Genomic DNA, 16,319 nt, shown 5'->3' with positions numbered 1-16,319 from the left:
CCCCTGACTCCCTCATTGACACCCACCATTAATAGTTTGGTCTAGGGGGACCTAGTTGGTTAAGCATCTGACTTTGGCTCAGGTTCTAATCTCAGGGTCCTGAGATTGAGGCCAGCATCACCTCAGTGCTGGGCTCCATGCTCAGGGATTGGGGAGTCTGCCTGCCCCTCTGCTCCTCCTCTGCATGCTCCCTCTCTCAAATAAATAGAATCTTCAAAAAAAAAAAAAAAGAAAGAAAGAAAGAAAAGAAAAGAAAAAAGAAATAGTTTGGTCTATATTCTTCTCTCTCTCACTTAATATAGAAAAATTTTGATAAAAATATTATACTTCTTGGGGTACCTAGGTGGCTCAGTTGGTTAAGCAACTGCCTTCAGCTTGGGTCATGATCCTAGAATCCCAGGATCAAATCCCACATGGGGCTCCCTTCTCAGCTGGAGTCTGCTTCTTCCTCTGACCTCCCCCACTCCATGGTCTCTCTTTCACTCATTCTCTCTCTCTCAAATAAATAAATAAAATCTTTAAAAAATTATACTTCTTTATACTGGATTTTTTAAAAAAGATTTTATTTTTAAGTAATCTCTATACCTAACATGGGGTTCGAACTTACAACCCTAAGATCAAGAGTCACATGCTCTACAGACTGAGCAGCCAGGCACCCCATACTAGAGTTTTGTGTGTGTGCACGTATTCATTCTGTTTTACAAGTTCCCCTTTTATCACTTCTGGACAACTTTTTCTATGGTAGCTTATAGAAATCTACTTCACTCATTTTGGGGCACCTGGCTGGCTCAGTCAGTAGAGTGTGTGACTCTTGGTCTCAGGGTTGAGTTCAAGCCCCACACTGGGTATAACATTTAAAAAAAAAAAAACTAAAACAAAAAAAAATTTTAAATAAGGGGTGCCTGGGTGGCTCAGTGGGTTAAAGCCTCTGCCTTCAGCTCAGATCATGATCCCAGGGTCCTGGGATCCAGCCCCATGTCGGGCTCTCTGCTCGGCAAGGAGCCTGCTTCCCCCTCTCTCTGTCTCTGCCTGCCTCTCTGCCTACTTGTGATCCCTGTCTGTCAAATAAATAAATAAAATCTTTTTAAAAAAAATTAAAATAAGAAGAATGAATTATATTTTTTGAAATATTTTATTTTTAAGTAATCTCTACACCCAATGTGGGGCTCAAAACAACCCTGAGACCAAGAGTTGCATGGTCTACTGACGGAGCCAGTCAGGTGCCCCGAATTCATTCATTTTAAAACTGTATTAGTGTGCCATTTGAATTTGTTCCATAATTCATTATCAGGCCATATTGATGGATACAGGGTTGCATCCAATTTTCACTATTGGATACTTGTCTTGTTTTTCATTTCTTTGTATAAGGAGGCTTTCTATACCTAGTATAGAGCCCAGCACAGGGCTTGAACTCACAACCATGAGATCAAGAGTCAGATGCTTAACCTACTGAGCCACCAAGTTGTCCCTCCAGTTTTCACTATTATGAACAATGTACATACATATTATTGTACATATATATTTGCACAGTTTGGGAGACTTCTAGGATGAAAAATGATGTAAGATACTGCCAAATCACCATCTAAAAACTTGTGCTACCAACAGTTACTATGTATTGTCCCACCAACAGTTACTATGTCCCACCAACAGTTACTATGAATGCCATTTCCCCACATCCTTACCAACTATGGGTATTATCATTTAAAATAATGATAATATTTTAATGAGGCTGAGTATCTTCTCATATCCTTATTATCCATCTACATTATTCCGTGAATTATCTATTCACATCCTTTGCCTATTTGTTATTATAGTGTAGTTTTGGTCTGTGAATTCTTATTGGGCAATAATCATTGGCTTGATAAAAAAAAATTAGGAAGTCTTTGTACCAAATTGCTGACAGTATTTATTTACCTCCAGGGAGTGAGATATAGAAAATAAGGGGGATATCTTCATTTTTATTTTATATCATCCTGTATTATTTTACAATGTATTTGCATTACTTTGTGATTAAAAAAATAATAATACAGAGGAAATCAATTACAGTAACAAATAAATCTTTGGCCTTGGATTCTCAATGGCTGGAAATTCCTGTTGGGCAAAAGTTTTTATTGATTACAAATTATTTTATGGTTTATATGCAAAAAAAATTATTGAATGCCTCCTAGTGAACTGGCACTGCCCTAGACACTTTCATAGATCTTTCATCCTCATCCTCACAACAGCCCTGTGAGGTAGGAATTGGTCCCATTTTACAGAGTTCTTAATAGGCAGGAGATTATTTCTTGATATACTTCTATTTGCCACATGTTTTCATGGGCTAGAGGTTCTTATTCGCTGGTGATTCATTGGTCAAGAGCTCTTTTTGCCCAAGAGTTCCTATAGGTTGTTCTAAGACTCAAATAACCCAAATACTAGAAATCCGCCCCCCCCCATAGATGTGATAGGGTAGGTGGGTTAAAAATGGAGGAAGGAGAGTCCATAGTTCTCCCTCTAAGCACCACTGAGCACCACTGAGTTTGCTTTGGTCACCCATTCAAGGTGGAGGATGGCAGGGGTGGGAGGACGGGGGAGAGGAGAGAAAGTGGTTATAACTCTTCTCGCTTCTTCAGGATGAGCTTCCTCACGAGTGCTGTGATCTGGGGCCTGATCTCCTCCACCGACACAGTTGGGTCCCAAGCCCCGACTACCTTTCCATCTGGGGCCACTAGGTATTTCCAGAAGTTCCAGGTGGGCTCCTTCCCAGAAGTCTCTAGAGAAAAAGGAAGAAGGAGAGCAAAGTGTGCTTCCCTGTGCCTCCTCTCCTGGAATTCCATTACCGGTGTCCATCCTTCCGTTGAAGCAGTGGTTCTATTAGTTAGAATTTTTTTTTTTTTTCTATTAGTTAGAATTAACTAAAGAACTTTTAAATATCCTGATGCCCATGGGGCACCTGGGTGTCTCAGTTGGTTAAGTGTCTGCCTTCAGCTCAAGTCATGATCTTGGGGTCCTGAAATTGAGCCCTGCATTGGGCTCCCTGCTCAGCGGAGTGTCTGCTTCTCCCTCTCTCTCTGCCCCTCCCTCTCTCTCTGCCCCTCCTTCCTGCCCATGCATGTGCTCTCTCTCTCTCACTTTCTTACTCTCTCTCTTTCAAGTAAATAAAATTTTTAAAATCAAATCAAATCAAATCCTGATGCCCAGTCCACACCCCAGACTACTTAAATCGGAACCTCTGGTGTTAAGATTTAGCCATCAGTATTACTTAAAAGCTCTCCAGGAAATGTCAGTATGGCTCCAAGGTTGAGAACTATTGCTTTAGGATTGTGAAGTGCTTGATAAAGCAGTATCAGATCCTCCTTTCGTAATGTTCTCCAACTACTGAATAGTCTACACTCTATTCTCTAATGAAATCTTAATAGTTTCCAGATGTTAGTCTGTGGACTGGTTGCATCTGAATCATGGTGGTGGTGGTGGTATGGTGGGGGAGGGGAGCTAAAAGCAACAGATTCTTGGGCTCTGATTCAGTAGGTGTCAGTCTAAAGCACTTTTAAGAGCTCCCCAGTTGCTTCTCAAGCAGTGTTGGGTTTGATCTATAACTATGGGAACTGGAAAGGAACTAATAAAAACACACAGGGGGGAAAAAAGCAAATATTAGGATTGACCCATAGAGCAAAATTCAGATCTGCCTCAGTAAGGGATCTTTTGTTTGCTACACTGTTGTTTTTCATTTACTCTTCCAAATAAAGGGGGGGTGGTGGTGAGGGATAGGAAGGCAGTCAGAAGCATGGAATAGAAGGCAAAAATGGAGCCCCCAAAAGGAAGAGGAAGGCCCAAGGGAGGAAACAGGACCACAGTGACAAGCTTGGCCCATGACCCCGTCTTGTGGTTCTGAGGCTCCTGGGGATGCAGAAGGGATCTATTTCTGAAATATTAAGATCTGGTATTTTTGGCTCCAAAGGTTTCCCTCCCATGGTCTACAAACTTTGCCCCTAACTCAGGAAAGGAGATACCTGTCAGCCATCTTGGTCAGCCTTCTCCAGGCATGCGGCATCCCTTGTCTGTGCCTTGGTTTCTCTAACCTAAGTCCATAACCTCGACTAATTCATGTTGACTAAATCTGAGGGCCCAGTCTCCTTTTAAGAACCCCTGCATATGAAAACAGGATCCCAGAGAAGTCTTCAAGAGTAAGGGAGAACCTCAAGGCAGCAGGGTGAGGTGGGGTTAGAGATATTCTAAGGTAGGAATACCTCTCAGCCCACCCTCAAAGATTAGTGCTGGAACAGACCACGAACCTACATGTAGGGGTCTGGAAGGGACCCCAGGTCACCCAGCCCTCCAGTGGCTTCTGCTGCCCAGGGAGCCATGGCCTCAGCCAGCTACAGGAAGATGAGGGAAAGGATCAGGACTCACGGATCAGGTACTTGAAGGCAGGGTGGGCACCGGTACCAGTGACTGCGACCTTGCTAAACATGGGGAAAGAAACACTGTAGGTGCGGCGGGCGAAGCTCTCGATCTCCTTGTTGCTGTCGGGCTCCTGCTGGCCGAACTGGTTGCAGGGGAAGGCAAGCACATTGAAGTGGTGGGGCCCCAGGTCCCGCTGCAGCTGCTGCAAGGCTCGGTAGTGCTGGTCCGTGAAGCCGCACTCGCTAGCCACATTCACCACCAGGGACACCTGGGCACCAAAAACAAAACCCAGACACATACACAACCCAGTGATGAGTCATGCACTTGTACATGACCTAACACGCCCACACAGTGAGCTCCCCAATAATTAATGCTTTCTCATAAATACAAAGACACAACGTACACATATGTAAACATGCAGTCCTCGCATAGATAGAAGAACACATGCAGGCACAAATGAAATCAAACACGCAGATATGTGTGCACACACATACATGAACACACATGAGGATGAGAACACACTATCCATAAATGGGGATGCGTATGCCCCAAGATACAAAATATATCAGAGCACATCACACGTGCCCATAAACACACACATTTACAGAAAGAGACTCACACGCTGGTGAGCTCCCATCAGGAGGTAATGTGGAGGAGTGGAAAGGCAGATCTGGGTTCAATTTCTGGCTCAGTCAACCGGCACTCATCACTTTAGATGGTCTCCCTTGTAATAAACTCACTGTGAACCCACTGAAGACTACGCCTGCTTCATTCCTGGGCTTAACACATGGAAAAGAAAGCAGAAAGTGTGTGCGGAATGAATAAGTTAGTGTGCACACAGTCACCTGCTGCGGTATATAGACAGACATGGATTTTCTTCATAAAAGGACCCCACGGCAATCCATCCCATTTTGCCCCTCTCCCTCCAGCGCACAAATATCACTTTCTTGAGTCTAACTTAACTAATCCTTAAATTTATTATCACTTTATAATAAATGCATTTATTTATAGCCTCTAGGTGATAAATACAAAGCTGGCTGGTAGAACTCAGTTATGATACTGCAGTTAGAAATTTGGCACCAGTGCTGTTTTTAGCTTCTAGTTATACATTGTTAAAGAATTCTTAAATCTGGGGCGCCTGGGTGGCTCAGTGGGTTAAGCGTCTGCCTTTAGCTCAGGTCATGATCCTGAGGTCCTAGGATCCAGCCCCACATTGGGCTCTCTGCTCAGCAGGGACTCTGCTTCTTCCTCTGTGCTCTCTCTCTCTCTCAAATAAATAAAATCTTAAAAAAAAAATTGCTAAATCTTACCCTGTGTCTGGGCCGCCTGACCCTATCTCTTTGGCCGCTTTTCTAGAAGAGCAGGGATTATACTAGCTGTCTCTGTAAAGAGGGCCACCTCCCAGGGGCAGTCTCACACTAGGCATGCACAGGCACAAATTGCTCAGGCCATGCAGAGTTTCTTACCTCAGTACTAGGGACATTTTGAACTAGATATTTCTTTATTATGCAGGGGCTATCCTATTCATTGTAGGAAGCTTAGCAGTACCCCTGGCCTCTACCCACCAGATGTCTAGTTTTGGCAGTCAAAAATGTCTCCAAACATTGCTGTAGGTCTCCTAGAGGAGTTGACAACTACTTGGCTGGATGATGAGAACTGTTGAGTTATAACTCTCCTACCCTGCCTCCACCAGACAAGGAAGGACCCATCCTATGGAGCCACCTCCCTCATTGGTGTCAGCATGTCATATTCTGCCTGTGGTGGTGAGAAACTAGGACCCTTAACTCCCTTCCCTAGTTAGCAGTCTTCCTCTTTCTTCTTCTCATTCTGCCCATGGGTCCTGTCCTCATGCTTGAATTAAAGCACCTTTTTGCACCAGACTGGATACCTGGGCAATGAGAACATTAAAGGTTTCTTATTTTTAACCTACATTTGTGCATCTGCCCACTCTTTTAGAAAGAGGGAAATTCGGTTTCTAGTTCCATTCCTGAAACCAAAAAGTTTATCCTTAAAGTGACCAAAACACGGATGGGCAGATACACCCAAATACACATAGCTAATTTATATGTATGTCTAGCCAAACACACAGACTCAAGTGTGCACACAGAAGTAAACAAACCATTCGCATACATGCTACACTCAGGCCCACAGGTACATAAGCTCACACCGGAGACAAGTGCTTTCCCAGGTGGTCACCTATTCATCCATACTCAACACTGGTCTAAATGACAGCCTTCCCAGTTAGCCTGAGAGCACAAACCGTAACCTCTTGCTCATGGCTTTGTCTCCAGGGTTGGACCCAGTGCCACGCAGGTACTGGGAGCCAGGAAATCTTTTTCAATTTTTTAAAAAAGACTATTAAGATACACATAATGAGTCAGTAATTATTTACAGGTAAATAAATGGCCCCTATCATCCAAGTAGTAGACCCAGCTTGGATTCATTCACAGAATCCTTTACAGCTTCCTTGGAACGACTATTCCTGGTTTCCCTTTAAACCTCGCAATTATGGGCTTGGGCTTTGGACCTGGACTGCCTGGGTTCAAATTCTTACTTGATCTCTTGGTAGGTATGTGATTTTGTTCTGTTTGTTTGTTTGTTTCAATTCCTTTTGGATTGATTTCTTGGCTTCTCATTCCTGTACTTTTTAGGATTTACCAATGACCTAGAGTATTAAACACTCAGAATTCTGGGATCACTTCTCTGGGTCATTTTTCTCCAAGATTTCTGTTCCTCACATTCTGAGTGCCTTATTAATTCTAAAAATAAATAGACTTTGTTCTATTTATGTCTTAGCAGTTAGTACCACTGTACTAGGAATTACCTTGTTCACTTCTCTGTTTCTGTTTATGGTCTCTCTCTTTTTCATTTCATATAAGCTCTATTAAAGTGGAAACTTGTTTGTTTTGTTCACCACTGTATCCCGAGCACCGGCCTAGTACTTAGCATACAGTAGGTGCTCAATAATAATGAATGAATGAATGAATGAATGAATGATATAGCAGAGCTAAATTTGGAGCTCTCTGTCAGCCTGCACTAGAAGGAAGGTAAGACCTGACTGGGAATGGGCCCTACTCTTACTGGCTTTTTGTCCTCAGTCCTGGATGAGTTTCCTGCGGGGGCCCACCAAACACAGGTATAGAGCACTCTACCAGGTTCTTCTGATGTAGGAAAATGTTGAGTTTCAGAGCCGACAGCCAAGAAAGAATTCTTGAGAAGTCTGGTGCAAAAAGGTGCTTTAATTCAAGCATGAGGACAGGACCCATGGGTAGAACGAGCTGCACTGGGGTCATGAGCTGTGGCTCATTATATACTTTCAGGTTGAGATGGGGTTAGGGACAGCACAAGCCTCCAAGGTATTTTGGAAACAAGGTTTCCAGGATCCTGAGGGGGCTAGCCATTGTTGGGAAAAGGTTATTTATTACTGTTTAGTAAAAACTCAGTCCTGAGGCCCTCCATATGTATATCAGTAGGTCATTTGCTTGGAGGATGATTGCTGACATATATCTTAGAGGGTAGAGACAAAGGAAGTTTCCAAAGGAATGCTTGTATGTTAAAGTAGACACACAGGATCCTGGGAGGTCAGGCTAAGATTGCCTCTTGCCCTTAGCAAAGTGTCAGCATCGAGGTAGCTGAGCTCCTAGAAGAGCATCAACCTGTTTCAAGGACTTGTCAATGGGCTGTAGGCGGTAAGGAAACTTAATTTTTTCTTTTGCCTTTGTTTCCCATGTCACTTCCACACTATTGTCTCATTTGAAATTCACAACACCTTGGGGAACAATCAGGACAAGGAATATTGCCCCCAGGATTCCCAGCATAACTGGGCATTTTAAGGTTTAGAAAGTGCATTCTTCACTAAAGACTTTCTCCCAGGAGAAAAATGCTGATAGCCATTTTTGTGCAGTCCTTCCAAATCTGGATGCTGTCCCTATGTGTCCATTACCAACTCCCTACCTTTCCCACAACAAGGCCCTACCTAGGTTCATTTCTTTCTTTTCTGTCCTTCTTTTTTTTTTTTTTTTTTTGTCTCCGGTCCATCTTGGGAAATGGACTTTGAGCACTCTTCATTACACCCAGTGCAAAATCTAGGCCTCTGAATATAGTGTTCAACGCCCCTCTCGGGCCCTCCCTACTCCCTTCAGCCTCATCTTCTACCACTAAGCCTCAGGCTTTATACTCCTGCAAGCAGAACCCTTGAAGCCCACCCACCCATCCTCCGTCCTTCTTGCTGTTTGCTTCTGAGCCTTGGTATGAACAGTTTTTGCCTGGAATGTTCTTGGTCTTGCCAAAACTCATCTTTGTTTCCAAGACTCACCCAGGCACATTTCTCTTTGAGTCCTCTCTGAGCTAAGGAGATAGCAGTTAGCCTGGGTGATGTGGAGCCCAGCCGCAGCTGCCATCTTAGGAGTTTGCCTAGAGAAGTCCACAGATGGGTGTGTGATTCTCCTCCAGGCTCTGTACTTTCTAGAGCTGTGTGACCCTGTGCAAATAACCTTTCCTCTGCTGGCCCCAGTGTCCCCTCTAAAGGGAGATCTGAACAGATAACCCCCAATACACTGCGCATTCATTTTCACAGTGCTCTCATTAGATTCAAGAGCAGCAACAATCCCAGCTCCAGACGCGGAAACTGGGGGTGGGAGAGACAAAGGCGGCAGGATGCTGGGGTTACTTTCCGACCCGTGCATGACAAAGGCTGGGCCGAGGCGATCAGCCTCTGGGAGAGGTCCGGACTCCAAAGCCCAAAGTCGCTCGCTGGGAGGGAAATCCTCGTCCGCTGGGAGAGTTTCGGGTTTCACTGTGTGCCGGGGCCGTGCCACGTCGTCACGGGACAGACCCAGAGCAGGATCTGGGGGCGCTGCACCCCGCGGGGAATGCCTGGGGTGGTGGGAGCCAGGGCAGAGCCGCGGAGCCTCCTCGGAGCCACACCCTCTGGGTCCTGGGTCGCGGGGCTCGAGCACCCAGGCCCAGCCCGGGAGGGGCCGAGGCTGCCGCGGGCGGACACTCACCGAACCGCGGTACTTCTCCAGCGACACCAGCTTGCCCCGGATGTTGACCGCCTTGAAGTCGTAGAAGTCCTGCTCCCGCTGCGCGTAGGCCGCGGCCGACAGGAGCAGCCACGCCGCCACCAGTGTAGCCACCATGACTGGCTCCCGAGCTGGCGGCGCCGCGAGGGCAAAATCGAGGCGGGGGGACCCAGCGTGGGGGGCGGGCGGAGGCGGCTCCGGCGCCGGGCGGCTGGGGAGGCTGGGCGCGCCCCCTCGCCTTCTGCCTCGCTGGCGCTGGAGCACCGGGCTCTGGACCTCAGTCTCCCCACCAGCACCGGGCGAGCGTCCGACTGCGCGCCGGTTCCCGGGCCCCAGAAACATGGTTTGGGGATTCTGACCGCTGAGACCATTCTAATCAGTGACAGTGAGGCTTCTCCTTCCAGGATGCAGCGACTCGGTCGGGAAAGGGAGGTGAAAACTGGATCTGAAAGCTCAGCTTTTAATGAGCTCAGTGACCGACCTTAAGCTGGTCACGCGACTTCAGTGGGCTTCCCCTTCTCCGTCCGTTCAGTGGAGGCTGGCTAGTCCCCCTTCCTGACGCCCCTAGACGATATAGAATGGGAGTAACAGAAAAATGGAGGTGAAACTGACAGAAGAAAAAGAAACAAAGGCCAGACTTTGCTTCCGCCGGCAGAATTCCTGAGGCTTAGTGATTGTAACACTCCTACATCTCTCTCAAAGACTTCCTTTATTGCTTTACCGTTATAGCTTTGCTCTTATTAATGACACTTTCCCTGATAGCTGTAAACACTCCCCAAGATATATTTGCAATTACCTCCTGAGCATATGGCCCAATGAGAGACAACCGAAGGGTTCATGACTGATGTTTTACTAGGCAGTAGTAAATAACCTTATCTTAGCAGCACCTAGCCCCCTCAAAGTCCTGGAAGCTTTACTTCCAAATTCCTTAGAGACTTAGTTCATCCCTAAACCCCACTAACTAAAAAGGATATCATCAGTCACTCCTCCCAATCCCAGTGCAGTTCTTTCTGTCCACGGGTCCTGACCCCGTGCTTAGGAAAAGCATCTTTTTGCACCAAAAATGTCTCAAGAATCATTTCTTGACCATTTTCTCCTGGTCCATATCACTTCAGAGTGCTTCGTCAGCTGAAGGGTGCCTACAAACTTTAGGGGAATGAATGTACATTTCCTGAAAGAGATGGCACAGACACAGGGGAGAAAAGACAGAGGGCCTGTTGCAGGTGGGGTTTGGGGGAAGCAGATTCTGAATAGAGGTTACAGTTCAGGAATTTATAAGGGAACACCTGTGGAATCAACACCTGTGGAAGGGAGGGAGGGAACAGGAGTGGGCACAAGTCCAGAGCTCCTTGCAGGCCCAAGGACAGTCTTGGCTGACCCCATGGAGTCTCTGGAGACTCTGGAGCTAGAACGGCCCATCAGGGTAGTCCCCAGATTAGCTAAAATGGCCAGGCCAGGGCTTTATATTCCTGCCTCACCAGTCTTTGGATGTGGGGCCATGTGGAAAGGGGCATGAGGGAAGCCAAGGTGACCTTGTCCTTGGAGGGGCCGATCGTTAAAGGCTTTCCATTGACCACACTCCCAGCAGTTGATATCTCAGGTCTTCACTGATGGGGAATCTAGGTGGCACATCACAGTCCCTCCCACATTCAGAAAACCCTTACTGAGCCCCATGAAGTGCCAAGCATGGTGCTGGGTGCTGACGCTGTGCTGGTTCTTCAGGAGCTGATAGGCTGCTGTTAGAGAACAGCCGGGGCACACAGGTGCAAGAACTCTTGGCTCCAGGGGTCCCAAACAGACCAAGTTCAGCCACTTGTTACTGACAAAATCAAAGGCAGAGAGATGAGTGGTTGTAAAATGAGAAAGGAGTTTATTTCAGTGAGGCGAACATCGGAAGACAGCAGATTAACCTCTCAAAGACTATCTCCAAAGTGCCAAGAGTACTTCCAGATTTATATATGGAAAATGTGGGGCAAAAGTGGGTGGCTATGTGCAGGGAGGGAGTGGCAGTCAAATTGATCACTGTCTTGGAGTCAGTCATGGTCAGGGTCTTGCTGGCTCAAGGCAGTCTTGATTGCTTAAAAGGGTGGTTTGGGTTCCCATCAGGGGATGCTTTACCTGCAAGGTCTTCCATTTGAGCCAAGAGACAAACTGGAAAAAAAGAGCCCAACCGAGGAATTTTGAGGTCAAAATGGAGGCAGCTGAAGTCCTCTTTCATGAGAAACCAGGTAAACTGGAGATTTGTTGTAATGTTGTAAGGGCTAAGCACTCCTATAGTCATTCAACAAACACTCATTGAGCACCTGGTCTGTACCAGGTTCTGCTCTAGGCACCTCTTATGCAGTGATAAACAAGACCATGCTGTCCTACCCAGGGGGAGACAGGTATTAATTAATTCATAAATAGGTCTCTAATTAATACTGTGTTAAGTACCACCTAAACTAGCTTGGTGAGGGAAAGGGAGGCAGGCAAGGAGGGCTTCCCAGAGGAAGGAAAGTTTGATCTGCACTCTGAAGAATAAGCAAAAAGTAGCCAGGTTGAAGCAAGGAAGCAAGTGCAAAGGTCCTGACAGAAAGAGAAACATGGTGCATTGAGAAGCAAAAAAGACTAGTCTGGTTGGAGCACAGAAAGCAAAGGGTGAGAGGGGAAGGTAATGCGGTAGGTAAGGGGTGAAATCACAAAGTAGCTAGTAGGCCACAATAAAGATTATGGTCTTAAGCCAAGAATTGAGGGTGGTTTATTGTTGTAGTTTTATCTTTTTTTTTTTTTTTCCTCTTAGAGGTGGAAAGGGGAGGGGCAGAGGAAGAGGGAAAGAATCTTAAGCAGGCTCCACGCCTAGTGCAGATCTTGATCTCATGACCCTGAGATCAGGACCTCAGCTGAAATCAAGAGTCAATGTTTAACTGACTGAGCCACCCAAGTGCCCATTGATGTTGTTAGTTAAAGTACAGGAGTCGGGGCGCCTGTACTTAAATCCTCTGCCTTCAGCTCAGGTCATGATCCCAGGGTTCTGGGATGGAGCCCTGCATCAGGCTCTCTGCTCAGCGGGAGCCTGCTTCCCTTTCTCTCTCAGCCTGCCTGTGATCTCTGTCTGTCAAATAAATAAATAAATAAATAAATAAATGTTGAAAATAAAGTACAGGAGTGGCAGGGAGTCTTATGATGTTGAAAGATCCCTCTGGCTGTTCCAAGGAGAGTGGATAGAAATGGGAAAGAGCACAAGCATGCTAGACACTGAGGTAGAGGAAACTCTGGGCTTTTAAGGCCTAGAGGCAGTTGCTAAACTAACAGTCAGGAAAGTCTTCCTGGAGGTAGGTAGTAACACTAGAATCATGTCTTCAGAGAGGAATGAGAATTCTCCAGTTTGGGGAAGGGGAGGGCAAAATGTCAACCTGAGAGAGCAGTGTCTGTGGGGGCACAGAGTCTTCATAAGAGTCTGCCTAGCAGTTGGGATGAGAAGGGTAGAGGATAGATGAGATTGGAGCAGTCCTCAGGGTCCAGATAGAGAAGGGTCTTAAGTACCAAGCCAAGGAGCTCAGACTTCACTCTATACTGTGACGAGAGAAGTTTTGGAAGGTGGGCACAAGATCACATAGTTAATGAAACTCAAATTCAGGCCTTCAAATTCAGAACATGGGATCTTTCTGACCTGCCAAGGTGGCCTCTGTCTTCAGGAGCACACAAAATTATCAAGGAGAGGAGGAGGGGCGCCTGGGTGGCTCAGTCGTTAAGCATCTGCCTTCCGCTCAGATCATGAGCTCCACATCAGGCTCCCTGCTTAGCTGGAAGCCTGCTTCCCCCTCTCCCACGCCCCCTGCTTATGTTCCCTCTCTCGCTATGTCTTCTATCAAATAAATAAATAAAATCCTTAAAAAAAAAAAAAAAGTAGAGGAGGAAAAGAAGAAGAGGTGCTCCCGGCAAGTGCCAAGACAGAAATCAAGTGCTCCTGCCATTTCCACTCCCTCCCCCACCTTCACCGTGGGAGCCTCAGGCCTATGATGCTTCTATGGTATTAAATGGCTCCTGCTTAACTCTGCCCCATGAAGATGTTGATCTCTCTTCCTGCCACCTGTCCCTTTCACTCAGCCTGTCCCTGGATGTCCCAATAACCATGAGTTCTCAAATTCTGCTGTATACAACTTAAGAGTTTTGCAAGCTTGGCCAAGCTATTTCCTGTAAAAATCCAGATAAGTAGGCATTTCTATTAAGTAGGGAAAAAAAAATAGTGATGTAATGTTTCTCACTTAAATTTCTCTTCTGGGGCCTATCCTCCTCCCTGTTGAAAACCCAGCTCAGATATCACCCTCCTCTGGTACTACACTTAATCAATCTTTCTTCTCTGATGCCTCTGTAGCTAGTACATTTTGCTCCTGGTGGGGTGGTGATAATATTGTGTAGTTATCTGTTTCCACGGCCATCTTTCCCATCAGCTGTTGGGGCAGGCTGGACCATATCAGAATCATCATTGTCCCCCTGGCATACTCTAGCTACTCAGTAAATGTTCATTTTTCTTAAACCTTCTGGTGACTTTCATTACTTGTCTGTGCTAGAATCTGAGATGAGATGCTATTGATTTTAGCCATCAGTGTATATTTTGTGATTTTATTTTCAGTCCACTATGAATTTTTTGTGTTTCCGAAAGAGCACAGCTATTTCTAAGTATTCTATTAAGTGGGAGACCCACACGGTCAGCTGAGTGCCTGAAAGGGTAAGGGACTCACTCCTGGATATCCTGTACTTCTCTTCCCCATAATACGCTCAAAGAAGCTTTATATAGGTATTTAGAATTTTTTTTTTAAAGATTTTTATTTATTTATTTGACAGACAGAGATCACAAGGAGACAGAGAGGCAGGCAGAGAAAGAGAAGGAAGCAGGCTCCCTGCTGAGCAGAGAGCCCGATGTGGGCCTCGATCCCAGGATCATGACCTGAGCCGAAGGCAGAGGCTTTAACCCACTGAGCCACCCAGGCGCCCTTTAGAATATTTTCATTAATGTTTTGTTCATTCCTCAAATTATTGATCACCTGCTATCCACAAAATACATTTTTTTAAAGATTGTATTTATTTATTTGACAGAGAGAGAGAGTGAAAGAGCATAAGTAGGGGGAACAGCAGAGGGAAAGGGAGAAGCAGGCTCCCCACTGAGCAGGGAGACAGATATGGGGCTCGATCCCAGGACCCTGCAATCCAGGGCCTGAGCTGAAGGCAGACACTTAACTGAGCCACCCAGGAGCACCAAGAGAACACATTTTAAAGGCTAGGAATATAGTAGTTAATAGGAGAGACAAAAAAAAAAAAAAGACAATAGTTCTTGAACTTACATTCTTATAGGAGGAAAATGAATAAAATGTATAATATGAAACATATAGTTCATTAGATGGTGGTAACTGGGGAGAAGGATAGAGAATGTGGTGGTGAATGGGGGCGGGGAATGGGAAGGATTTTGCAACTTTAATTCAAATTATCAGGAAGCCTCTCGAGAAAGTGGTATTTGAGCAAAGACTGAAGAAAGAGAGTAAACAATGGGGAGAACTAGTAGAAGAGCAACAGTCCAGACAGAGGAAACAGCAAGTCCACAGGCCCCACGCCAGGAGCATGAAGGTGTGTTTGGAGAACAGCAAAGAGGCCAGTGTGGCTGGAATGGAGCGGGTGAGGGGAACAGTAGCAGGAGATGACAATAGAGAGGTAATGGGAGGGGAGCAGGCTGATACTGTAGGGCCTCACAAACCGTTGTAAAGACATTGGCTTGGAAGCTGAGATGTTGAGCCAGGTGGGAAGCAGCCTTTAAGATGTTGTAAGCAGGTGAGACGCCTGGGTGGCTCAGTCCGTTGAGCATGGGACACAGGTCATGATTTCAGGGTGGTGGTGATGTAGTTTCTGAATATTGGTGAGGTCCAGAGCCAATGACCAAGAAAGAATTCTTGAGACATCTTTGGTGCAAAAACATGGTTTTATTAAAGCACTGGGACAGGACCCGTGGGCAGGAAGAGCTGCTGCCCCAAGGTTCTGAGGGGTGACTGATTGTATTGAGAGACATAGGGAAAAGGTAGTTTTTCAAAAGATTTCTGTATGCTAAGGACGATCTACAAGATACTAGATGCCTTGTCATTGTCAAGTTAAAGTGATTTTTCCCTCTAGTAAAGCATTAATATGAAGATAGTTGGGAGTTTCCTTCTGGAAGTTAGGTTATTAACAATGCTTTTACTCTTGTAAGTCACTAAGACGTTTGTAACTGAGGGAGACTTCCGGTTTACTGGACTGTGATCTCTATCAGTTAACCATTTGTTTTTCCTTCCCTTAGCTTTAGGGCAGCAAGCAGTGCCTGAGAAATGTCACGTATAGCCCCCTGGGAGTGAGGGGGATTACAGAGTGTCAGCTTGTGGGGTTTGTTTTTGTTGTTGTTTTTTTTTTTTAATGATTTTAGTTATTTATTTGACAGAGAGAGACATAGTGAGAGAGGGAACACAAGCAGGGGGAGTGGAAGAGGGAGAAGCAGGCTTCCTGCTCAGCAGGAAGCCCTATGCGGGATCAATCCCAGGACCCTGGGATCATGACCTGAGCCCAAGGCAGACACTTAACAACTGAACCACCCAAGCATCTCAGCTTGCCTTCACTCCCGCATCAGCGGTATGGAGCTCTGTGGGCAGCTTAGAGTCTGCTTGTCCTTCTCCCTCTGCCTCCCACCCCCGCTTTCTTTCTCGCCTGTGTGCAGGTGCGTGTCCACACAGTTCCTCACTCTTTCTCTCAAATAAATAAAGTATTTTTTTTAAAAAAAATGTAAAAAGAAAAAAAAGTTTTAAGCAGAGGAGTGGCATTTCTAATTCATATTTTAACAGAATCTCTCTGACTGCACCATTGAAGCAAGGAGACCAGTCAAGAGTCTAGTGCAATAACTGATTGGCTTAGAAGAAA

General features: G+C 45.8%; 1 protein-coding gene across 2 annotated transcripts in view; it reads right to left on the bottom strand.

The window, feature by feature from the left end:
- GPX7 (glutathione peroxidase 7) overlaps positions 1 to 10,007 on the bottom strand; it is a 28,082-nt gene extending 18,075 nt beyond the window's left edge. The window contains exons 1-3 of one of the 2 annotated variants that reach the window (XM_004774448.3): positions 9,390 to 9,984; positions 4,390 to 4,651; positions 1,883 to 2,752 (exon numbers count right to left, since the gene is read on the bottom strand). In XM_004774448.3, coding sequence (XP_004774505.1) covers positions 2,589 to 2,752; positions 4,390 to 4,651; positions 9,390 to 9,749 — 786 coding nt within the window. In that variant the 5' untranslated portion in view covers positions 9,750 to 9,984 and the 3' untranslated portion in view covers positions 1,883 to 2,588. Of the gene's footprint in view, positions 1 to 1,882; positions 2,753 to 4,389; positions 4,652 to 9,389 lie in introns of those variants that run through there. The other variant, XM_045064529.1, reaches the window with a different exon arrangement.
- Between the last annotated feature and the right edge of the window lie 6,312 nt (positions 10,008 to 16,319).

Source organism: Mustela putorius, unplaced genomic scaffold, assembly GCF_011764305.1.
Source record: "Mustela putorius furo isolate JIRA1106 unplaced genomic scaffold, ASM1176430v1.1 tig00003853_pilon_pilon_pilon, whole genome shotgun sequence".
NCBI classification, from domain to species: Eukaryota; Metazoa; Chordata; class Mammalia; order Carnivora; family Mustelidae; genus Mustela; species Mustela putorius.
Note: the sequence above shows the minus strand (reverse complement) of the source record. Positions and strands in the feature narration are given on the sequence as shown.